This window comes from Leptosomus discolor, chromosome 8, assembly GCF_034619465.1.
Source record: "Leptosomus discolor isolate bLepDis1 chromosome 8, bLepDis1.hap2, whole genome shotgun sequence".
In the NCBI taxonomy this organism is placed as follows: Eukaryota; Metazoa; Chordata; class Aves; order Leptosomiformes; family Leptosomidae; genus Leptosomus; species Leptosomus discolor.
Window position 1 is genome coordinate 39,291,344 of NC_141398.1, and position 26,512 is coordinate 39,317,855.

At 41.8% G+C, this 26,512-nt stretch overlaps 1 protein-coding gene across 2 annotated transcripts in view; it reads right to left on the reverse strand.

Moving 5' to 3' along the window:
- RANBP10 (RAN binding protein 10) overlaps positions 1-26,512 on the reverse strand; it is a 101,883-nt gene that overhangs the window by 67,716 nt on the left and 7,655 nt on the right. For both annotated transcript variants that reach the window (XM_086469339.1, XM_086469340.1), the window contains exon 3: positions 11,624-11,676. In XM_086469339.1, coding sequence (XP_086325465.1) covers positions 11,624-11,676 — 53 coding nt within the window. The remainder of the gene's footprint in view (positions 1-11,623; positions 11,677-26,512) is intronic.

A 26,512-nucleotide genomic window follows, 5' to 3' on the forward strand; every position in this document is an offset into this window, starting at 1 on the left:
CACACAGTACAGCCAGTTAATTATCTTAATCATATACTGGTCAGTTTTAATTTTGGATGGCTCCAAAATTCAGATCTTGCAAATCCAAACTTTCTCAGAAAGCCCACTACTGATGTGTGAAAAACTGAACAATGTGGAAGAACAAACTGGAATTTTCATACCAGTTCAGGCAACCTCAGCACGCAAACCAGGATTGGAGAAAACTGACTGGGAAGGTGAGAAAGCTTATGTGGGATGAGGAGAAGACAATTGAGCAATTAAATGGAGCTCAGCAGACCTCGATTGGTAGTGGACATGTCAATCATAAAACACAAGATTCACAAAGGTATGTAGGACTTTTTTTTTAATAAAGGTCACACAATTTTGAGAAAGAACAAGCTTTTTAAAGGGCATTTACCAATCTGCAGAGAGTAGAAGCAGGAAGAGAAAACAAGACAAGGGTGAGTTAAGTAATGCCAGAGGAACTTTGAGATCATGATTCTTCAACACAGAGGCAGCAGAGCACCCAGGGTCAGTTAAAACTTGGTCATGGCACCACATACACAGAGAATTGAGAGTGAAGACAAAAAAAAGAAACAATATGAATGAATCAAGTATGCCCAGAATAAACAGAAAATGAGTATTTCTCAGATTACTTTCCTATGATGAAATTTTACATACACTGAACACATGAAACAGATTCCATACAGGAAAAATTCTTACACTAAAAATATGTGAAAGCTTAAGTTCAATGGAAATCCTTTTGTTTTATTATAAGAACCCCAAATTTCTTACCCATTTCTTTAGTATGACCTTCATTTGGACTTAGTTTTTAAAATAAAAATAATAATCAAAAGGTCTTCTGAAAATAGTGCATGGTGCAGCACAGTAAGAGCAGATTTGCAAATGAAATAAACAGTTTCAACCAGTTTCAGGACACTTTCTCCAGCATGAGATTTTTTTAAATTTTTTTTTTCAAACAGGGATGGGTCTCTTCTATTACTTAGCCTCATCCTGTGGACCAAATAGTTATTAGCAGCTGGAGTGCACTACCTGTGATCCTGGAGCGCATCCTTCAGTTTAGTTCAGTAGGAACAAGGGTCACACAACTGAAGATGTAAATAAAGCAGTGACAACCAGGAGACTCACTTAAAAAAAAATACACCCCACTTCCAAAACTAAGAGACTCATGTAGACAAATCCAAAAGGCTCTGACTTACAAAGGCCAGAAACCTTAAATCTATTGCAGTGTGTATCTCTCTCTTGGTAGTGTATGTTCGTCATCCACCACTGTGTTAAGCTCAATAATCTTCACCCATCCAGCTGAGCTCTGGAGCGGTGAGGAATTCCTCTAAAAATCCATCCTGCACAAATGGATCACTAACTCCAGAGCTGAACCAACACACTGACCCACTTTGCTCTCATTTCTTTCCTTACACAGCACTAAAACCTGCAATTTCTAAACGTACCTATAACCTCTCAGGATGTTAAGGGCAGATACAAGGTACATTTTCAGGTCAAAACCTAGTTAAGTTGGCACCAACAAGGTTCTCCAAGTGAAGTTTTTGGGGCAGTTTTCTCAGGCTGCTTTGTCCCTCAGCTCCTATTGAATCCCAGATTTTTGGCATTGCTAACTGCTCTCAAGTAACCCACGTTTAAGCAACAGGACATGTTCCTGGATGCTCCAGTGCATCTTGCTCAAAATCAGTTTGTTGGGTCTGCTCAGCCTGGGGAGGCAGAGGTAGCAGCGGCAGGATTGAAGCCCTCCTCCTGCAGCCACCGCAGGTCAGAGGCGCTCCCTGCTTCAACCTTGCATGTCCCTTTGTATGTTGGGGTGATTAACAGCATCCTCCTCACTTTGTTGTGAATGAGCTTCTAGTGGTCTCTACTTCAGATTCCCATTTGACTTCTCTACGATATGCTTTCTTTGCAAGAATCACTGTCCTTTGATTCCAAGTAACTTCCTCCACTACCACCAAGACGATTTCTGTAGACACTCTCATCCCATCATACTCTAGGACGTTAATAACCACAGCACGCAGATCACTGCCTCTTTAATGTATCACCAGCAACAAACCAGACAGAGCTAGAAGGCATTCAGTGCAGAAGTTTTCAAGATAAGATTCTCCTCCACCACCCATGTTTGAGTTTTCCTCATGACACCCTTCCATAGCCCGGGCATCACCACTTGCTGCTAGCACACAGCCCTCCTAATAACAGCTAATAGCCCTTCTGAGCTCAGTAGCTTCACAAACCTTCAGTCCATGGATCATTTGGACTGTAAGGTATCAGATAGGTAACAGCAAAACAAGCATATGCTTTCATTGACAGTTGTTTTCAATGTTTACTGTGTGACTGAATGAAACAAAGCTTAGTGTAAAAAAAAAAATCCAATAAAATTCAAATGTCATCCAACTAATCACCAAAATAAAAGGTATCCAGCCATCATCTTCAAACAACTTGAGAACAGGCAGAGAGATAAAAAAACGTAGAGAGATGCATCCAACCAAGCCAGCTTCAGCCCAGTATGCCCCAGCAAGACACTCCTCCATAAAAAACAGTCTCTATGATCAGCTGGATAACTGTTAATTGAACAGTCGGTCTCTAATGTTTTTCAGCACATATCTTAGGTAAAAGTAGTATTTGTTTTTCTCAAAAATAATTCTGCAGAATAAAGTTTCACAGAGGAGTTGTTTCAACCTGCACTACCTGTCTGATCAACTGAGCAACAGAACAGATGCAAGTTAATAACAATCCAAAAATCAAGCAGTGCCCCCCGTTCATTATATTAACCCAATTGTATGACCCAGCTCACATACAGCCCCACAAACTGGTTTGCTGGGATAAATGAGAGGGTACCAGAAGCGTAAGCAAGTTTGTGGATAGGAACTGGCACAGCCAGCTGAAGGACGGCATGTGTAACCAAGTCCTGTAGGTGTTCCCATAAGTAGTCTGGGGGGAATCCACATTTATTTATCATCTATTCAAAAAATGAGTCAACCCTATATTTTCCTTAACCTGACATAGAAAAAATAATCGCCATACTCTATAGCTTATCGCAGGTGCTAAATAAGCGATGTGTCATGGTTTAAGCCCATCCAGATGGCAACAAAGCACCATGCAGCTCACTCACTCATACCTCCCCTCGGTGGGATGGGGAGGAGAAAATATAGCAAAAGGCTTGAGGGTTCAGGCAAAGGACAGGGAGGGCTCACTCACCAGTTATGGTCACAGGCAAAAGACTTGACTTGGGGAAAACAACATCAATTTAATTTAAACACCACCACCACCAAGTTACCATCCAAATCAGAGCAGGATAATGAGATAAACAACCACATCTTCCCTCAATTACTCCCTTCCTCCCAGGCTCAGCTCTGCTCCCAGTTTCTCTATCCTGCCCTCCAGCAGCGCAGCGGGACAGGGAATGGGAGTTGTGGTCAGTTCATGATACATTGTCTCTGCCACTCCTTCCTCCTCAGAGGGAGGACTCTTCACACACTTATGCTGCTCCAGCGTGAGGTCCCTCCTGCAGGAGACAGTCCTCCATGAACTTCTCCAACATGAGTCCTTCCCATGGGGCTGCAGCTCTTCATGAACTGCTCCAGCACAGGTCCCTCCCAGTGACAGACTGCTCCAGTATGGACTTCCTTGGAGTCATAGCCTTCTTTAGGTGCAGCCACCTGCTCCGATGTGGGGTCCTCCACAAGCTGCAGGCAGGCATGTGCTCCACTGTAGATCTCCACAGGCTGCACAGGGTCAGCCCACCATCTCACTACAGGCTGCAGGAGAAACTCTGCTCCGGTGCATCCCCCGCTCCTCCTCCCTCACTGACCTGGGTGTCCACATGGTTGTTTCTCTCACATCCCCCTCTTCCACTCCAAACAAAGACACGCCCAACAGGTTTTTCCCCTCTTAAATATGTTTATGGCAGAGGCACTGATTGGCATGGCCTTGGCCAGAGGCAGGTCAGAATAGGAGCCAGGGGAGATTGTAGAAGCCTCTTACAGGAGCCACCCCTGAAGCCCCCCACCCCCACTACCAAAACCCCACCAGACACAAACCCAACACCTGATGTCTTTATGAAATTCCTTATGGGTACTACAGTTATCTATATGCAAATCACACACCAAAATGAAGATTTGGGTACTATTCAATCTGGGTTTGCACAACAAAATTCCTAACAAGTTAAGTCTCTTCCTGGCTAGCAAGGGAAAAGGTTGAAACGTGGAATGGCAAGCAGAGTTGGGTTATATACTAACTCGTCACTGAATAACTCCAGCAGGACACGGTATAGACAGTATTGCCATTAGCAGTCTAGCAGAAGTAATGTTAACAGATCCAAATTGCCATAGAAAGTACAAAAAGTTGAAGCAAGTATACATTTTGGTACCACTTTGATTAAATTACTCAACTAACCGCTATTATCCCAAAACTCTATCAAACAGTAGTCAAAGGTTTCCATGGTGCTTAGTCCTGAAGAGCATCCAACAAAGTACAAGTAGAAAATAAAAGGAAAACAGGCAAGAAAGAGAGGACTGTAAGCAATAATCATGTAAAAGCAAGTATTCGGACCCTTCTAAGAAACCACAAGGCTTCCTTCAGCCATTCTTGAATAATTTGCATGGTTTAACTAGAAACCTCAGTGGTCTCAAGTTCTCCATGAAGAGCCACAGCAACATGAAGAACAAAACAGGGGTTGAGTGGGAGGTTAACTGAATGTCTTCATGCTTCTTTACGGCATTAAGCCTTCCTTACGGAGAATAATGGAGGGGAGGAACAGAATTCAGGTTTCTCCATGGTGCTCCAAGTTTCCCTACACACTCCACAGGCATTGCCCACGAGTAGCTTTACTTCAACCTGACGTGCCCTAAGCAAAGCAGGCAGCCTGCCCACAGCCTGAGGTCACTCGCTCAGCCTTAACACGTGGAGTCTACACTGTCAGCAGCTTGGACTGCCACTGCTTTCTCATCCTTTTTTCCATCCATCTGCCCTCCTAATGTGTCAACAAGTTGCAATAAGGATAGACCATATAATTAAAATTACATCTAAACTAAAAGCAAAACTTTGATTTGCTCTATTTCCTCAACACAGCAAATACAGTAAAAGAAAAGTTACATCTGGGGTATATTTACTAGAGACAAGGAAGTGCGAGTACCATTGTAAGACATTACTAAGACACCGTATGGAAATTCCATGTGCCATGTTAGTCAATTATTTAACAGGATAGTTCTGGAAGAGCTTTGCAGCAGGACAAATACCATAAAGTATTTTAAGACAGAGCTTGATCAGCTGCCTAAATACTTAAACAAAGTTCATAGAAATTACTTCTAAAGACAGAAAAATCAAGCTGGGTATCCAAAATGCTGATTTAGCCAGGAGGATTTGAAAGCAGACTGAATCACTATCTGTTTGCCACATACTGTTCATATATTTAATACCATACTTCAGGGCTTTTGCTGGCTGCTGTAGAAGCCAAGGGGGAAGGCCCTCCTTTTCCCAGTTAACCATCTAGCTTCTTCCCCTCCCCTCACCACTTAAGCCTTGGAAATTGTGAAAGCTTGGCAAGGTTTTTCCTTTGCCCTTGTTTGCACTGTGGGTTAACAGCCACGTCCTATACTTGCTCTGAATTGTAACATTTTCTTTTACTATAGGGAGTAAGACACTAGTGCTTGCGATGCATCCAGTGGTTAGAGTTCAGAAAAGGTCAACAAGAGTTGAGAAAGATCAAGAAAACATTACAAACAGGGAGAAGGTAAAAAGCCAGGGATGTTTGGTCTAGAGAGAAGACCACAAAGCAGTGACAGATGTCTTCATGTATACAGCCACAAAGACAAAACAAATTAACTATTCTGCACCTCCACACAATCTGAGAGTGAAGGACTTAGACTACATGGAATATTCAGCTTAGTCATCAGGAAAAGTTTCCAGCACAAGGATGGTGTTGAAAGAAGTTGCCAGAAAGATAATGAAAGACTGGTTTAGACACACACCTGTCAGGCAAGACTGATGCATAATTGAATTAGCTTCAGATCAGATGATTTGGTGAGGTCTCATCTTCTGTAATTATTCTATTTACTACTGGGACTAAGTCCTTTAGCACGGGTCCTTCATTTGTCATTGGAGTCACAGAAAATCACCAAAGCATAAGCTGATACATGGAAAGGAAGTTGTTTAAACACATTTGAAGTAGAAAGAGCAAATCACCCAAAAAACCCACCCCACAACAAAAATCTAAAACAAAACAAAACTGGCTAGAAGGAGATGGTTAACTTGAAGAGTTAGATCCAGCTGCCTAGAACCTTGTCCTATCGAGGTTTGAAAATCTCTAAGGATAGAGCCTCTGTAGTAACCCATCCCTAACTCTGATGAGGAACAGTATCTTATTTCCCATAAGAATTTTATTTGTTGCAACTGGCTCCCATTGCCCCTCTTCCTTGTACTGTGCACCTCTGAGAAGAGTCTGGGTCCATGTTCTCTGCAAGGGCCTTTAGATAGCGAAAGGCAACTACTAGATCCCTTCTCTGTCTCTTCTTCTCCAGAAGGCTGAACAAGCCCAGCTCCTACAATATATTGATCCAGCCTCCCTTCTCTGGTCACCCCTGGAAGGGAGTACACCTGCCTGAAAAGCCCTTGTGAATATCCCTAGGGGAGAAACCAGTGTCTTTTTTCCCCTCTCAAAGCAAGGAAGAGGAAGACAGATTCCTCAATAGCCTTGCTCCCCTGCTTGCATCTCCTCTTATAAAATGCAAGATAAGCTGCTATTTACAAATGTCAACAGAAACCTATCAGCAAGAGGAGAGTGCAAAGGAAAGAGAGGGATCTCCAAACAAAGCTAAAATTCAAAGCCCGTTCATCATGTTGGTGGCTTACGGAGGAGGATGGATGGCGTTCACAGAGGAAGGGAGCACAGGGAAGTCTTAATTTCCAGTGCTCACTTTTATTTTATCTACATGTCTACAGCAACAGATCACTCACAAGGACATAGGAGAGTTGGAGGAACTGTTGCTGGTTTTGCTGACCTGGCTTAAGCCCTTACAGCTCCAGAAGCCAAACCCTGATACGGAACAGGTTTCCATACACCAAATTCCACTGGTTTATCTGGCTGCACTTTAATTCAAGTCTATAAAATATTCTTGAATTTGAAAGCCTGTTCTTTTAATGGGGAGTTTGAAGCAGGCAGACAGTGAACAAGCCAAGCAGTATCTTTCCATTTGAGAAGGTGAAAAAAATAGTTTCATAAACCAAAACCAATGGTGAGTGAAAGCTGGCTCTCCCTTTAACATGTGCAATGCTGCAGAGCAAGGCAAGTCAGTTACTAACCAGAGGGTATTTAAAGTCTCCAGAAGTGATTGGTCAGATCCTATCCATGCTGTTTCAGAAACTGAAGCAGGGTATGCCTAAGGTTATGGTTTCACAAGATTTTAGGCTGAATTAAGACCTTGCTGCTACCATAGAGAATCACCCCTCCTTCCCACTCTGCCTGGCTGTATGTTCCTGCTGGGTTACCCTCAAAGACCTAGAACAAATAAAAGGTTCTCTCTCAACAGTTTCAAAAGCCAATGCAGAACACCACATGCAGGGGAGAATCATCTCCAGCATGCACATCTCATCCGTATTAAAGACAGGAACACCCATCTTCTCCATTTTATGAAGGTTAGGTAGCAAACCACCAATGCATTTTCAGCTGGGCTCACGAAAACTTACTGGACTGAGGGCTAAATTAATTTTTAGAAAGGACATTTCAGGTGTTACATTCAGGATGCAAAGGTAAGAGCATTGTTCCGAGTTCTGAAGGAACCAGCCTGCCACAATCCCAGAAAAGCAGGCAGGTTCCTGCCTGGCAAAGGAGGTGACAAGTGCCAGAGCCACGGGCTTGCACAAGGGAAGAAGAGGGACTGTGCAGCTGTAGGGGAGGGAAGGAAGGGTTGGGTTTCTCTCCTTTGATGACAGCAAGTTAGATCAGTTCAGCCGTGACATGTGATTTCATCCTCAGATACCAAAATGCTGAGTACATGTGAAAAAAAGTTGTATCTGGGGAAAAAGGGGAGCAGACATTTCAATAAAAGCCACTAGTTTAAAGCACAATGTTTATTACTAAGTGTTCTAAATGTCTTGAAGCACAGCCCACAGAGACCTTCAGTTGAACAGGGACACGACACTCCTGTTAAAAGCAGTCTCTGTTCAGAAGGCAGAGAGGGGTAGTTTAAGGAAACGCTCAGGTTGCTGCAACCACACTTCCAACCTTCAGCTAAAGTTCAGCACTACCCCCATGAGCATGGAGCTGGGCTGGAGCCAAAATAAATTTGGCATAAAGCACAAATGCCCTGACTTGGAATTGGATATGGCCAAAGTGTTTGTTCTGAGGGGGGTAAAAGGAGATTGAGACAGAACCCAGCAGCAAGATCGTTCTTTGAATCAGGGCTGACAGGGTGCCAAGGATCCCCACTGAAAGAAGGAACAAGAAAGGGACCAACTTTGGCTCCCATACCAGGCTTTGGGCTGCCAAACCACTACTTGTAGCAGGTCACATACTGCCCTGCCAGCACACCAAGTGAAAACTGATCTGTTAAAGCAGGAGTGACTTCAAAAGCGTGTAAGGGGACAAACCTGGCATGGTTTCAGGTCACAAAAAGTTAAAATTACACTTTGACATGAAGCCAAGTCAAGACTCCAAAGTCTGTCACTTCTTTGTGAGCTCTTGCTTATTCTGGGCTGTGAAGGACCCGATAACGGTTAAGCCTCACTTCAGTTACTTGAGCAATATACTACCAAAAATAAATCAGGCTCATTCTCCAAAAGCCAGGAAGATAATTATTGAGCTGTAATACATAGCCATGCAGGTCATTTTACACAGATGATGGAAGATCAACCTAACTATGCCCGCAGAACCACTCTTGGCAGCATAACCTGCATGTGATCAAACAACAGGTTCGTGGGATCAAATCTGCACAACTCATTGCTAAATAAGCACTATCTGAAGTCTCATGTTCACTTTAGGTTTTAGTTCACTCAGAGAAAAAGAATTCCACATTTGCCAAAGACTCTCTAGAAATAATGGTAGTATACAGGCACTTTGAGTCAAACTGGGCACAAAATACTGCCCATGTAGCTCTTGGGCTTTAAAGCCATTTATCAGAAGTCATTTGGCTAACTGTTAGTCTCCAAAGGGAAGAAAAAAAAAAAGAAAAAATTATGTTGGCTGTTCAATTTCAGGACAGCACACCTATGACACTCAGTACATATTACCTCACATTAGTATTCAACCATGTTTTTTTATTTATCTATCTACCTATCTAACTGCATCTGTGTTGTTATCCCAGGAGAATCTTAGGTTAAGTACAATCCAACCAGCAGTCTACAGGCCCAGTCTACAAGCCAATCCCACCCACCTTTGCATTGCACAAGCCAGAGAGCCATTTCTTGAATAGAACATTCTCCCTTAATAACCAAATTACTCCTCCTCCAAGCAGCCAAGCACTTCAACTCTGGGAAGAGACGATGGGACTAGACTCATGCTTCATCCTGTACATGCGCACAACCCACTTGGGTTGGGAGGACTGGGGGAACAGGGACTGCAGAGGGAGGAGGAGTTTGAAAACTGAGATTTCTATACCTATTGACATCAGATCATCTTGATCTGGGCATTCCCTACTTTTTTGCAAACAAGCATCACTTCAGAAAACTGGCAGTGTCCTGCCTTCCTCCTTCCCCAGTCTAGTTCTGAGTGGACAAAGACCTGTGACCTGAATTCTCCCTCCAATGTGTATATGCTATACTTGTCAGAACATTAACAAACATAGTTTGCAGTAAGGTGCAAATTCTTTAAAACATGGGTGTCACAGAAACCATTCTCCGAAAAAGAGTTATCACAGAAGTGTAGAATAACTAAGGAGGGAAGGGACCTCCATAAGTCACCTAGTCTAATTAGACTGGGTTGGCCAAGGCCATGTCCAGCTGAGTCCTAAATATCTCCAAAGTTAGAGGTTCCACAAGCTCTCTAGGCAGGTCTGAAATTACCAGAGGAAAAACAGATGCATGGTTGTGTCCCAGTCAGACCAAGAGGTCTTAGGACTTGCCTCTGACAGCAGCCAAAAGAAAACTCTCAAGGTCGATCAAACATGATCAAAGTGTAGCTGGAAAAGAAAGTCTGCCTGCAACTGTTAACCATGGCCATGATTTATGAATGGCCCACACACTGCACTGACATTTGTCACTAAAGCAACAACGCTTATTGTTTCACCAGTGAAATTCTAATTGGACTAATTAACTAATGCAATTAGCCTACAATTCCAAATTTCTTCTTTATCAGTGCAAATAGTCCCAAATGCTCCCTCGTACATTCCAAGGTCTCCATGCTTCTCTTCAGTAACAAGACAAGGCAGCTGTTCCATTACAAAGATTCAGTAGTAGATTTACAATTAAAAGAATGGGTGCCAGCATGTTGGCTATTTTCTGAAATCATCCAAGGACCCCAGCTGTCTTAATCTCCTTTTAGTCTTCTTGCTAAGACTCCATCTGCAGTCTTAGCAGAATTTCAGAAACATAGCTATAGAAATGCACATTTCAGAAATTTACAGAGCTACGGAATTACGTATTTCGCTAACAGAATAGTCAGGGATTTTGCTCCAATGCTGCAACATTTTCAACTGGAGGTTTTAAGGAAAAAAACCAAGCATATTCCCCTCTCTGAATATGCAAGTTACCGGTGAAGATGAAAGCAAAATCCTTACTAAGAAATGAATTCACAAAGGTCTTAGTGCAAACCCTATGGAAGCTCTTCCTTTTGTTAGGACATTCACAAAATACTCTCCTTTGGAGATACCAAAATGCATGGTAAGCGTTGAACACACATTTCAACTTCAAAACAACTCCACCAGAAGTAAATCACACCCAAGACCAAAAAAAGCCCCCATCACTGGGAACCAGTTGTCATTCATTCTGGCACTTAAAGAACACTTAATTCCTACCACAGACACTTCCAGTTTCAAATCCAGCTGAAAGAATTCCTGCTACAGAAGTGACTATGTTGATCCAAATTTAGAAATTATAATTTCACTTAATAAATTGGATATTGTTAAAAAAAGATTACAGATTATTTATTTTTAAAAAGAAGCTACTTAACCAACTTGGAGGCTAATATAAAAACAAACATTTCAAACAAAGAAAGCAACACTATTAACTGGAAATACCACTCTATTACATTTTTCCAGTTTTTCAGTGGGAAGAGGGAAAGAAGAGAGACGACAATATGACAGGTCAATTCCTCCTTTTATTTTCAGATTCTTTCATGTAAATTTGTCAAGTGGGATATGCAGATCAAATGTCAAATTATTTTCCTACTTATTTTTCATACACAAAGAAGAGCTTGCATGTCTGAAAGCTCATTATCTTATCCATTACTCATTAGTTTAATATTAATTTCTATTACCTGCTAAAATCATCATGGCTACGTTACCAATACTAGTAACTCAGTTTAGGACAACATTCAATCTTTTGAAGCTTCCAGACGGAAGACACTTACAGTCATGACAATTTATTAACAGAAACACACATTCACTAATTCATATAAATAAATTAAAATCTTTATTTCAAATTAACATTTAACACAGGCTGCAAACCAAAACAAACCTTAACAATGACTTACCAGGGAGCCTGTTCATATTGACCCCTTGAGCAGAAAGTCCTATTCCCATGTACCTTCAAAAAAAAACCAAACAAAATATCAGTTAAGCACAGAACGGCCAAGCCACAAGATCCCACGCAGCGGAAATACAGCAGTAAAAAAAACAAAACAAAACAAAACAAACAAAGAACAATCCATAAATCATTTAAGGTAAGAATGCTGAAATCACTAAAGACTTCCCATTACTTTTTTAGTCTTTTCTTGAATCCAAGATAAAACATCAGTCTGCTTTAGTGACTGACATGCTTTTCGATATACAACTACAGCTACTCTTTAGCTCTTAATGGGTAAGAAAAGGACTGGAAAACAATCAGCAATTAAATTTCTGGGCTGGGTTGTTGGGTTGGGTTTTTTTTTTTCACATATAAGAAAAAAAATATTTATATGAGTGATTAACAAGAGAGCAAAAAATACACAAGGGCAGATATCGTATATGAGAACAAATGCCTGTCTAGCCTAACGTATTGTCTCCAGGAATAGCTGGTAGTAAATGCACAGGACAGAGCAAACCATTGTATTTTCCAAGAACATTTTTCATTGTCCAATATACATTTTACACAATTTCCTAAGCAAAAGTTGGCTTTCCTATATGTCAGACCCCAACAGATTTTCCTCCATTAATCTGATCACTTTCTGAACCTCTGTAAGCTCTTCAAGAAGGCAACAGCCTGCAGCTCCACCACTCAATTACTGTCCAAGCTAGTTTTGCTTGGTACTCCCATTTTTAGAATTGGAAGAGAGAGGAATAGCATTTCTCCATTAACTTTCTCAAGGATTTTCAAGTCCTCATTCATAGCCCACTCCTCCATGGTCTCTTCTCCAGTTTGACTCCTCGCAGACTACTTGGTTGCTCCTCTTACAGAAGCTCATCTATACCTCTTAATACACTTGCTACACTTTCAGTTCTGATCATCTTTGAGAAGCTGGGGAAACCAGAACCACAAGCATCAGTCACAACACAAACACATGGTGGTTATTACAGACAACAGTATAACGATGTTCTCCGTTTTGGTTTCTAGTCCTCCCTCTTCTAATCTCTACTATTCCATTTATTTTTCGACTACAGATGAGAACTGAGCTGATTTTTCCATGGAACCAGGACACAAAAGAACTGATCTCTGCACTGTTAGAGGCAGCTCAGAAAATGTTTTTTGTATCAAGTTTGGATTGTTTATTCTCCCCCCATGAGAATCATTTTACATCTATCCATCCTGACTGCATCTTTCATTTTATTATCCATAGTCAGCCCTTGAATTTACAGCTCTAGTTAGCTTCATATCATCAGCAAAAGATATCATCTTACTATTAATTTCACTTTCAGGTCATTTATTAAGGTAGTGAGCATCAGAGGTGTAGTACACATCCCTGCAGAAATCCACTGGTGAGCATCCTCAGCTGCACGGAGGAGAGGGGGCATCACACACGTCAGCCATTCATTTCTCTGCCCCACTTCCTACCTGCTAGATAATCATCTGACCAACCCTTCAACCACATAAGCTCCTTCACTTTATCCCATGTTTCCTTTACATTCCTCAAGAATTTTTGAGACTGGACCTTGCCAAACGGCTTTTGCAAATCCAGGCAGACTGATCTTTATCTACTTCTTTGTTCAACAGGACTGTGAGGCATAGCCAGCCATCGCAATGGCTCTTCTTCCTCACTGCAGTATTTATGCACATACCCATTTTGTCTGTTCTGTTCCTGTTAATTTGCATGGTCTGTAATTCTCTTAATATCCTCTGGAACCACAGAAACAGCTGCCCTGCCCAGTTTGTTTTTAACAAGCATCCATATTTTTTAGGTTACTGCACTCTGAAATTAACTGTTAGGCGCTTCTTCACATAAAGGTATAAACCCACAGGCTACAGCCACTGTCCTGCTGTTCTTTCACACTATCAGTTTTCCTCCTGTGGTTTCCTCAACCACCTGCTCCATAAAAACATTAACCAAGTCTAAAAATATTACTTCAGAATCTGACCCCAAAGTTACATTTCTTCACACTCCTGCAACAACCATTCCCTGCCCTTGACTTCTCCATCTCAGTCATTGTCACCGCCCCAATTAAACAGTATGGAAATGGTAATAACTGATTTTTTTCTTGTTTTAATCCTTCAAGAGCTACAAGTTTCTCAAATCTTAGTCTATGACATTTTAAATAAATAGCACCCCATCTTCACTAACACGGACAACTTTCTTGTACACTTCACATCTTGGTAGCACGACCTTCCAGATTTTAAGCACTTGAAACTCAGTTTTACAGTCCCTTAAATTAAGTCAATCTATTCTTTAAAAAACACACTCTATTTCAGAAATGCACCAGCTTCCAGAGGATCAGGATCCCTCCTCCTCAGACAGTTCCTCAGCAACCAACAGAACTGTTCTTCCTCACCTCTCCTTCTGGTACTGGGCAAAGCACAGCACTGTGCAAAGGTGGGGAAGAACATTTTGGAGACTCATAGGACAAGGGGTAATGGTTTTAAACTAAAGGAAGATTTAGACTGGATATAAAGATGACCTTTTTTACGCTAAGGCTGGTGAAACACTGGCACAGGATGCCCAGAGAGGTGGTAGGAACCCCATCCCTGGGAACAGTCAAGGTCAGGTTGGACAGGGCTCTGAGCAACCTGATCCAGCTAAAGATGTCCCTGCTCACTGCAGAGGGATTGGACTAGGTGGCCTTTAAAGGTCCCGTCCAATCCAAACCATTCTGTGATTCTATGACTGCTACAGGAGTCATCCTGGTTTTCAATTTCATATGTAACAGTGAAAAGTTTTACAAACGAAACCTTTCCTGCTCTCCCTTATGCCTTCAGCACCACAGGGACCACAACTATCACTTCACACTCACCAACTGGACAATACCCAGGTGCCTTGGGAGAGCTGTGTACTTTGTGTCTACCAGCCAAGTCATGATGCCATTCTCCCTGGAGTCACAAACCCAGTTATCTCTATACCTTATCGCTGAACTGCTAATCATTATATGGTCTGCCTTTTACTTTTAGCTGGCCCCTGGCCTCTTAGGGTTATCTTCAGGGGAAAATGATACATGATCATGATATGGAGAGCCTATTGCTGGACTCCTATCTTCCCTTCACCCAGCTCAGTGTTTTCCTGCCACAAGACAAGGGCTCTTCAAAGTTTCTTGTGGTGAATGCTGACAAACAGGGCTATGCCAATGTAATGGCCAGCTCCAACCAAGAAAGGCCAGCCCAGGTTCTTCAGCTCTCACCATGTACAAATTATGTAACTACATAAGCACCAGGAAAGTGATAAAGGAAAAACTAACAAGATCACGGAACTGAGAAAAATACCCAAAAGAGGCTTTGGCCGCAGTCAGTTCAGGAGCAGAAGATTTGAACTTCCTGACGGCATTTAGAGCAAACAAGCTTCTCTCGGAAACTCTCTAGTCACAGAGGACGGATTTCAGGACATTTGGCTTGATTTCCTATTTCTCATTTAGAAGGATGAAGAGAGATTTGTGAGGGTTTCCAACATACTTAGGATCTACATTATTACACAGTAAATCTAATATTCTCTGCAGAAATGCTAAAACCCTGCAGCCTGTCTACAAAAAGAAGAGCTCAAGGCACTCTGCTCGTTGAGACCAGACCGTGGACACTCCAGTGCAATATAGCTTGGACACAGTGCCTGCAGAAACATCAACAAATGCCCCAAGAGTATTTTGCACTCCTCCAAGTCCCAGGACACAGGTGAAATGTCAACTTCCTCCAGACAGTAGCCCTACGCTTTTAGACCTGACTGGCCCCACCTTGGAGAGAATCCTTCTCATCTTGCTTGGTCATGATGGTAGGAGCTCCTCCAGCACAAACAGGGATCATTTCACCTGTGCCCAGAGAACTGTCAGCCAAAGGTCAGCTAGCATCTGCCTGGGCATGCACTCCCTTCAAGAAGGGATTAGAGACAGCCAAGATACAGCCTAACAAAAGACATCCCAAAGGTTTCTGCTGCCACATGCCGCAGAGCAGCCAGGCAAGATGCAACAGAAGAGTGGAGTGGGGGAGGATTCATACAAAATTAAACCCTGCACAGTCTGCAATATGTCCTGAAGTAGAAAGCTCCACGGTAAAGACCAGCATTGCTTCAAAAGATACACGAACTGGGTAGAGACAAAGCAAGACTTTTGGGCATTCATCCCAAAACCTAAACTTGCAAGGGACTACGGATGACAGAACCTATTCTCTAGACTATCTACTCCTCAGTAACTCAGTATAAACAGGAAAAAAAACTCATCTGAGGAGGGATGAACTGCTAGCAGTCTTTGTTGCGCAGAGTCCAGAGGGGAAGATTTTATTTCGTCTCTGGCCTAGGAACTCCTTTGAAAGGCACCTGAGTGGAGGTGCAAAGGCCAGCATCATGGCAATTACCAGCTAAGACAACAGCAGCCAGTCGCTATTCTGATCTTATATCACTGAAAGTAGACAGCTTTTTATGAACAGAGATCAACTGCTGGTCTCCACTTCCCTATTATGCTAGAAAATACAGCCTGCAAAACACCCCGACCCAAGGACCCTCCAGCATCTACAAATGCCATGAAAAGGACAAGGAAAGACTTTGGAGCACCATAAGCAAATTACCACTGCTGAAATGCAAAGATGTTTTGATAAGGTCCTTCACCATAGGATCTTAAAGACATTATCTTGGTATAAAAAGAAAGTTACCTCACAGACTAGCAACCAGTTTAAATGATAAAAGACCAAGGGTAAGAGAAATGCTTGCAGGAATGCAGACATGAGGTAAAGACATCAATTACAGGCTCAGGAGAAATGCCTGTGACTTGAAGAGACTTGGGAAAGCCAAGAAAAAGAAATGGGTGAAGAAAGAGTCAGGGAACGACCACCATGATTAAACAACACAATAAAGAACTACTCCCACCACCGACGTCCTCAAGTGCACGTGAAGGGAAGGGATTTGCTCCTCTCTATTCAGCACCTGTATCATATCTGGGTTTGGGATCTCCAATACCAGGAAGAGTTACAAACTGGAGTGAGTGCAGCAAAAGACAGTTAGGGGGCTTGAAGCACATGATCTATGAGGAGACACCGAGGGAAATGTGTTGGTCAGTCTTAAGAGCAAAAGACAAAGCAGGGATTTCATTGCTGCCTACAGCTACCTAATGGGAGACTCAGGGAAGGTGGTGCCAGACTTCAGACGCACACATGCACCCCAAAATCACGGGAAACAACAGTCAAGTTGCAACAAAGAAGATTCCAATCAGGCATGACTAAAAATATTTTAACCATGAGGGTGATCAAACACTGGAAGAAGGGCCCAGAAATGCTACTGCATCTCCGCTCTTAGAGATAATCAAAAACTTGACTGCACACTGTCCTGCGGAACCTGATCTAACTTTGAAGTTGGCCCTGCTTTGAGTGAGGAGCTGAACTGGATGACCTACAGAGACCCTTTCCAACCTAAATTATTCAACAATATCTTGACTTCAGGACAGTTTTGCTGACAGGCAGCAAACTCTTGGCTAGCAGTGCATAAAGCAGGGTATCGACCAAGTTGAGAAAAGACAGAACTTCATGAGGCACACACATATACCACAAGCTAAGTCCTGATCTGATTATCCCAGCTAAATGCAGCTTTCTTCCTAGTCATCAAGGAGAACAGATCATCCAGAAAAGACTGGTTCCTGCTCTACAGAACAACCCTGAACTTGCACACAAAATTTGATGATGTCTGCTGCCTGGCACATCACCATAAGCCCTCTAGCTCTTCAGCTAAAGGGCTCCTGAACCTAGTGTCCACTTGAAGGAAAGCAACAAGGAAGGTTCTGCTCTGATGTAGAGATCTCAAGGATGGAAAGGACTTTATGAGAAAGGACTATGTGATCTCACTACTTTGGGTCCCTTAAAAAAAAGCCACACCCACATATCTCTCTTTCTCCTCTGTTGTCAAGACTTTTTAAAATATCTCACTTCACAGTTAATAGCTCAGTTATTTCATTCTTTAGAACTCTTGAATGACAACCAGACAATCCCTAATGATTTGTTCCTGTGTTTTACGGATAAATAACACTGTCGTCATGTTAACCCTTCAAAAGAGGACAGATAAGCATTCAAAAACAAAGACTGGCATGTGTTTTATTGACAAATGACATTGTTGTTGTAGTAACTCTCTGACTTAAGCCAGGTAATCCTTTAGAAGCAAAGGCTGGTACTGGGAGCCTCTAAACATTCCTACATTTTCAGAGTTCTTCATGAAAAGTTCTCCCGAATCATCTCAGTTTTACAGACTCTCCAGATTGCTTCCCATCCCTGATGTTCTGCGAAGAGAAAAATACTCCTTTAACATTTCAGACCTTGAGCCAGATGTCCCCCAAGTAACTTTGGTCAGCTTTATTGGTTTTTTTAAACCTAAAAGTTTGTTCTTTCCATTTTTTTATCTAGTAAAATTTAAACTTTTGGAGGGTGTATCTCTAGCATCTCTCACCATCACGTCTAATTACGTCAACTGTTAGGTCATTTTGTCTCTCCAACAGTTCACACACTTGTACACTGATCCTCCTATACAATGTCTGCTTGAACAGTCTCCATACCATTTCACCTTTCTGATCGCATTTTTTTATCAACTCTTCGTGAACAAGTTTCCTGCAATTTATATAGGTTTGTTTTCTGGCTTTTTTGTTGTTGGGTGGTGGGGTTTTTTTGATGAACACTGAAGCAGTAGGGTTTGAGGGCCTTTTTGTAGTGCTTCTCAAAGGATGCTAAACATGCGTACTTATGGTCAGCACTGCAGAGCAACTTAAAAACGCACATTTTTTGTAAACGTTTTCTGCACTCCTCAGAGCATGAGTCAGAAGTTACATCGTTCCTCATGAGTTCCCTGACTAGCCTCTCCAAAGCAGTCATTTGTGGCATCTGAAAATCTACTCTCACACAGTCATGTGGCATACACACATCTATAAAGAACACACTGAAGTTTATGAAGTTTAAGGATATGTTTACAGCCCTCCACGCACAATATGGCAGATTTGTCCTTATATCTGCAGGGAGCGCTCTAACTCTTCCTCACCACCTTCTTGAGCATTGGCAGATAAGACAGTGTGCTTGTTAGCATTTCAATTTTCTTATTCCCACTGAGTCTGGAACCCTCTGCTGATACAGTTTTCCTTGCTACATGGTGGGTTTTGCTGTTTTCATTTTTTTTCAACTATGTGTGCAAGCAGCTGGGATCACAGTCCACAGCTAGAATTACATTCCAGGTCTACATTGCTTCAGAGAGCAGTGAGGAGTGCCACCTCTGCCAATCGTTCAAGCCTCAGGGGAGCTGTGATTCAAGGTCCCAAACCATTTGAACGTACAATAAAAGCACCATCTACGCCTGGTGCAGTAATACCAGAGTGCTTGGTCCTGACACCGGCAGGCCCAAAAACACCTAGCAAAAATCTGTTGAGGAGAAGACCACTCAATTACTCTGGCAGAACCATCCCCACCACCTTCACCTGCTCAGGTTAGCAAGGCCAAGACCTCCTGGATCTGCTGGCAGCTGCCAAATTTTGTTCAATGAGCAGGACACGCCTCTCAGCATAGGGAATGTTTCTGATGTCCTGATCTATTTGGCTGAGCTGCAAGTGAAACACCATAAAACGGTGGCCATTTTGTCTCCTTTAGCGCAGCTTCGTCACGTGGGGATGTCAGCTTCCATAGTTTCAGTATCACACAGCAGAGCTCCACTGGCATAGGGCCACTGGCCAACTCTGTCCCTCCTTACTGCCCAAGGGCGCCTGCCTGTTCCTCTGCCTCTGCTGCTGTTGACATTAGCACACCTGGAATGGAACAGAGAGAGCAGACACCACTTCTGCACACAGCTTCATCAGAATCACGGCTGCAGTATTCTGATGGCTTTCCTCCTGAACCCACCCCTTGTTGGGTCATCGCACTGTATTGCCACGACGACTGGCAACACTGAGCAAACTGCTGGAAATTACAAGAAAGGACATAATTGTTGAACTTGGATAAAATAGGTCATCTCCCACTTCAGTTTTTCCTGCTTAACTTTATTATTTTCTGTGCAGACTCATCCTCCCTCTTTTGTGTACTGCAGCACACCCCAAGTACATAACCAAGGGCAAAAATGCATCAATAGTATCTTTCCATTTTCAGACAATGCAGCTCTAAATTAGGGCTAGAAGCTTGTGTATTTATAACAAGCAAGTACTACAAATTCAGAAATTCTAAGTTTAAGATTACACTTTAATCTAGGTCCACAACACCACGGAAATGTGTCACGAAAGGCAGGGCAGGAACGAACATGACCACAAGCCTTCCTGGTTCACAAAATTTTGCTGTTCAACTTAGCTTAAGACAAACTTTAAAAATAAGACCATAACAACTGTAGAACTGTACACAGAATTTGGAGACAACCTAAAATAAAATAAGACTCTCACCATGTTAGGTTTCAGCTCCACACTCTACAGCTTATATCCAGAACTTCCAATTGTCACATACTTGATTGCTGGTTGTTGTTTGGAAGATGCTAGCTACTTTGCTTTTCCCATCTACTATCAAGTAACATATCAGAAGTGACAGATGAAATGAGCTTTCAGATCTGCAAAGCCTCAGATTAAAAATCACTCTATTCTCTTGAAAATTGAGAAAAAAAAAAAATTCATCTTCAACTCCACCAGCACAAGCACCAGCTGCTTTCTGAACGTCTTGGTGCAGAAAAGCTTCTCACTTCCTTGATTCCAAATGCTCCAAACCAGTTTTGTGTATATAACAAATTCAAGACTAGTTAAACAGTATTTGTGGGCATCATCAAGCACAAGCTACTGCTTGGGTTTTTTTAAATGAATTATAACATTCAATATCATTCAACATAAATCTCTGTAGGGTCTGCCTGCCTGTACCATCCCTGGTTTTGGAGGTTTCAGGTGTGGACAGACTCCATATAGGCTATCCATTACCTGGAGTCCCTTTTAAGGGATTCAAAGAGACTCTTAGAAGCCACCACACAGAAATGTTAGCACCCACTTTCAAACTGGGGGGGGTGGGGGGTGTTTTAAAAAAAAAAAAAAAATTCTTTTTCTTTTCATGTTTTGGGTAATGATACATTTAAATCCATTATCCACCATATATAAGAAATACACCTTAGTTAAAGCCAGGCAAAAGTGACCTCCTGAAACCATCTTCTCAGCAGTGAACACCGAATACTTGGAACTGCCCCCACACCCAATCAGAAACTTCAAAAGTGCTGCATCAGTAGATCAATTCCAAATTGAGCAGACAGACAAAAATAAACGCAGACACATGCTAGTGATTCAATCAGAAGAACAGTCTTGTTTCCACTTACCAGCAGCCTCAGCAGTTACCATAGCACCAAATTCCTCCAGACTTCTACTGCACCTCAGCCCTGCCCTGGCTGCTTTTTAAAATTTGAATAGGTTGACTCAGCCACACTTACCACCAGCCACATCAGCTCTGACTCTTTTACCCAAGCACTGTCCCTCCTTGGCCACAGCCGACGAAGGAAGGACGGACCTTGGTAGCAAGACCTCATGCCGAAAGTTGCTGGCTCTATACACACCTCTGCACATCACCCAAACAACAGGATTGCCAGTGGTTCTTCCTCCAGATCTTACAGCACCGCGACCATGGTAAGATTAAGTTCAAAGAGACAAAGCTTTTTGGTTCCCTCCCCCAGTTCCCAAGTACTTCAGCAGAAAACATCAGCATGTGTGCTACTCCAGCACAGTAACATTTAAATAGGACAGCATTCACTTCTAGCTTCTAAGACAACTTGTGTGGTGGATTGTGCAGTGCAGATATTTTCAATGCTGCAATTCAAATTTCTATGTTTAAAAAAAAAATTGTATATATTTTTTTATTATTATTATTCTGTCAATAAAAGACATCCAGAGATGGAAAGAGTCAAAATGATGACTGTACTTCTAAATAAAAAGTTAATTTGTAAAGATACAAAAGATGCACTGACTCAGCCAGGAAGCATTACACACTGTCACTGGGCAGAAATCACCCAAAAAGCTACAAGAAAAGTTATTTCACAGGAGTGACAATATTTCACTAACCTAAAGTCAAACAAAGGGATCCCAAAGAGGATGTTCTAAGTATTACAGAGTCATACAAGTAGAGGAGTAGACTGATGGCTGCGTTTAGTTTGTCCCCAGAAGGGGAATCTACCCATGTGACAAGCAAATATGAGTCAAAAGATGTTTCTTCAGAGTAAACATAATACCCAGAGAGCCTGCCAAGAAGTCAACATAGGAAAAGTTTTTTGGCTAGTCTAAAGCTACTTTGTGTGAGCAACCCACAAAAATCCTCATGAGCCCAGCAGAAAAACTTAAGAACAGACCTGCCCTTTGACAGCAAGTAGCTAACGCTAAAATTCCCGCACTTGCATCTATTCAGCTTTTCAAGCACAGGAATGAGGAACTCATTGGGTAGAAAACAGCAACAGAACTCATGTATACTGTACTTTATATTCTTCGGTTTTAAGAATCCCAGGAGCAAAGAACACCTCCCCTGGAAAGCCCCCAGGGCTTGGGAGCCATTGCTATATACAAAATAAATAAAGGTGGGGCAGAAGGAGGGAGAACGCAATTAGCCCATGGTCATAATTGGACAAGGGCAGCACACTTTAAACAAAGGAGGAGGTATTTCTTTACCTAAAAAGTTACTAGACTTTCTCAAAGAAACTTAAGAAGAATACTCATGTCAAATGCTAGTTCTGACAACTAGCAGAGCAGAACTATTAAGGATCTGCCACAAAAAGAAAGATATTATGGTTCCCCTTTATTTCTTTTTTAACCTGTTGAAAGGTACCAAGTCAGGACGGTGAAACAATCCATGTCCACTCCTCTTCCAAATGCCTGTGAAGTTTACCTAGAAGGCTAACAAAACTCACCCCATCTGAAAGCTGGGGAAAAAAGGTAGAAAAATAGATTGGTTTAGCACCAGTTGGCTACCTAACAGTCATCAGCCTAGAACTCTTCTTTGCTGCTTTGGCATCTGTCATCAGGTGGTGAGCAACTACATTGTGCATCACTTATCTTTTCTTGGGTTTTATTTCTCCCTCTTTTTGTTATATTCCTTTTCATTACTATTATATTTGTTATTATTATTATATTTTATTTCATTTTAGTTATTAAACTGTTCTTGTCTCAACTCATGAGTTTTACCTTTTTTTTTCCCCCCAATTCTCCTCCTCCACCTCTCACTGTCAGGGGGGAGGAGCGAGCGAGCGGCCATGACTTCCAGCAAAGCAGTCCTTCCCTGCTCAGTTAGTGAACTAACAATATCACTAACATGTGGTAGAAATTCCTGGGATTGGCATTTTACTACATGGCTCAGCCAAGAGCAAGCAACACAGCTGAGCCACGAGTTCAACAAGGGATGTTCCTTTCTTCCAGAGGTTTGTGATTCAAAGGCTTACTGCATCCTGCAGTTTTTCTTAATAACCACACCTATCTGGTAGGGATCCTGTCCTCCCAGCTATCATGCACCCCACTCTTTCAACAAATATAACTAAGTCTAAAATAAGCAAGCTAAATTATTGAGTTTGAGATTAACAATACATTCCGTCACACTGGGGGCATTTTAGAGACTTTCATAGTCTCTTGTGCAAAGCTCTGAACTATCATTCTTGTTGCCTGAGGTAGGCCCTGACTTCATGCCAGGTTTAAAGAGTGGCAAGAAATGATAACCCATATCAATTCACCACCTGAAACCACATTGTCGCAGTCGGGGCAGGGTGGGGGGCACGCTATTTTAAGGCAGTGAAAAAACAAGCTACATCTGTTTAAAAAAATCACCTATGGTACATAAAACACTGTATCCCAACTGTCTCCAACTCCTTAGTCTAACAACAAATATTTTGGAACTACTTCATAATGGAAGATAATGAATCTTTAAAGTGGAAGCGGTTCTGGTTTTATTCATGGGTATTGTGTTGTTCTGTAATGGTGCTTCAGAAATAGCACTGACGGGCTCCAGAAAGAATCCAAATTTCCCAAGCAAAGGTCAATAAAGACAAATAATGCAAGGCTGAAAAAAGGCAAGAAAATAAAAATCTTAAGAGCTCATTAAAAACAACTAGACATACCCTGGGGCATGGAGGAGCCCACTGCACAGTAGCCCTTAGAGAGGCAGAGAAGCTCTAAAAGGCCAAAGAGCATGGAAGAGAAGGTGAGCGGTCAGGACAAAATTAAGAGGCAGCAACCTGGTAACATAACTCATCTTCTCCATCTGTTTATGAGTAAATACTCAGAAACCTACAGAGGAAGAATAAAAAACTGTTTTCACTAGACCAAGGTATCAAATTCCAAGCTCCCTTCCAATTTTAGGATCGCGTTCCACTGGTATCTGTCAGCTGATGGAAGGGTCAAATCTGTCCCTTTTCTGTGTGACCTTCAGGAAGAGAAAAGCCTGATTAGCAATATCTGTAGGAATACCGAGACATACAAAATACAGATCAGAGATGAAGACTTGACTTGAGCACCATTTAAGAAAGAAAAGGCATAACACAAGCCCAGGCTAGAATCACCACCAGGGTCTGGCCAGAATAACCTGCTTCTCCATCTGCTACCCCAAGCACCATCACATCCAATGGGATGCCAAACCCTGCACGGTTGAAAACAGCTGTATCTGAAGCTAAGGTGTCCCATCAACTTAATTTTTCCAACTTTAGATTTTTCCCTCTTGACAGTTGACTTGTTCTTTAAGTCAGCTGGTATTCCACAAAATTCCCATACACCATGTCAATGGCAAATTGTGCATTCAGTCTGGGAACAGCACAAAGCTCTACTGATATTAATTCTTTGATTATCTATTCTGGTTATACCCAACTGAATAAGTAGAATTTTTGTTCCATTTGTCCTGCTGATTAACAAACCTCACTTCCAAACGCACTGTTCAGAGATGCTGAAAAATTTTATCCAACGTATTAGAGAAGTTAAACAAGCTTCCACAACTGAATGGACTTAAGATCATTTGACTGTCAGTCTAAACAACAGGCTATTTTTCCTGGCATGAACAAAGCCTAGAAAAACGTAGACAGACACCAGAGGAACTGCAGGTATCCAACAGAAAAGCATCCAAAAGAGGGCAAGTCATATAAAGACTACAAGTTTCACACTGAAGACTAATCTTGCATTTCATCCATTGTAACAGACAGCCAGCTTCAAACAGCAGCTTGAGCTCCTGTTTTCTCCACTAAAAAACAGGGCGAACAATATAAATGCAATACCCAAATCAGAAGAAATCACTCCACTGCCAGGCAGCTGGTTCTCTTAAGAGGTGTTCTCCCATCCTCATAGACTAGTTTGCTCTGGTTTAGGATTCGATTAGGAAATGGACAGTAACAGTTCTTATGGAAGGAGGATTTACCTGCTAACACAAGTTTTCATGAAATTATAGAAAGAAATATCTGCAATATTTACAAGAACTATTTTTTTTTTAATTATGTGGAAAACATATTATGGAAAAAGTAACACACAGAAAGTTTTGATAGATGTATTTATGAAATAAGAATACTTTCTCTGTAAAACAGTGACAGATCGCTAGAGTTTGGATGAGCACTGGGAAAGCAACACACACTGAATTCACAGATCTTTACATGCTGACATCTCCACAACAAGGAACAAAGGCTGGATGTGGAGCATCAATACAAAGAACTTGTAAACAAGCAGTAAGATTGTATCTCCAGGACTGAAATCCTAGTGTGGAAACAGAGATCCAGTCTTGTACCACAGGTACAACGCAAACCCCGTTCCTAGAAAAGCACTTAAGAAAATGAATCTGGCAGTGCATGGAGTGTAACACAGTTAACATGGCTGAGCTTTAGAGGGCCAGCGGCAGAGCTGAAGAAAAAGAGTCAAGCTTCACAGTAGATGATAAATTCTTTAGTAGTTCATCATCCCAGAGCTTCATAAGTGAAGAAAAAAAAGAAATTCCCCCTCTCTAAAAGTTATGTGACTTGTACAATTTAACTATTAAACAGAGAATCTGTTTAGATCTATAACCCTAGAACATTTTGATAATTAGTTCCCATTATTCTATGGCTTATTAACTGTAAATGTATTCTGAAGAACTGAAGCATAACTGTTTTACACATACTCTAAAGACGTTCAGTTGATTTTGCTAGAGTTCACTTTTGCCATATTCCTACCTTTTCTATAACAGATATTCAGAAGTGGGGGGGGGGGGGGGGCAGGGGGGGAGAAAAACCAAAGAGCAACTCTTTCCCTGAAGTGTTGTTTCTTTACTGTGCAAAATCTCACAACTCCTAATGGGACAAAAAAAAAAAAGCTAACAGAAAGAAAGAACTTATCACAGCCCAAAATCTAGGAGACCTCAAAAATCAGATATACCTAATACACCTAAATGCACACACCACAAGTGAAAAAGTCAGCCATCACCATCACTACTTCATTTTTGTTTCATAAGTTCACAAATTATTTTAATAAGGAACTGATATTCTACCATTACCACAGATGGGCCCATGATACTGCTATAAAGCACCAAGTTTCACTTTTGACTTCATTGATCTAAAAAGAAAAATGCTACTAAAAAAACATTTATCAACTGCAAATCAGATATTCTAGTCTCACAACTTGCTCTACGTTGAAAAAGCTGCTCGCAATATTACTCCCTTTTGCAAGAGTTTAGCAGAATGACAACAAAAATAACAACTCATATGAGACATCATCAACTGATGCGAAACCTCCACAGAAAATGAGAGTGTCTCTACACCTCTACACTTCAGAGCACCAGAGCTCAGTCAGTCAGCGGCTGAGCAAGCAAGACTTGCTTGGGCAAGACTGTTTGCAAATGGGAACAAGGCGAGAAGTGTTTACTGAACCTACTT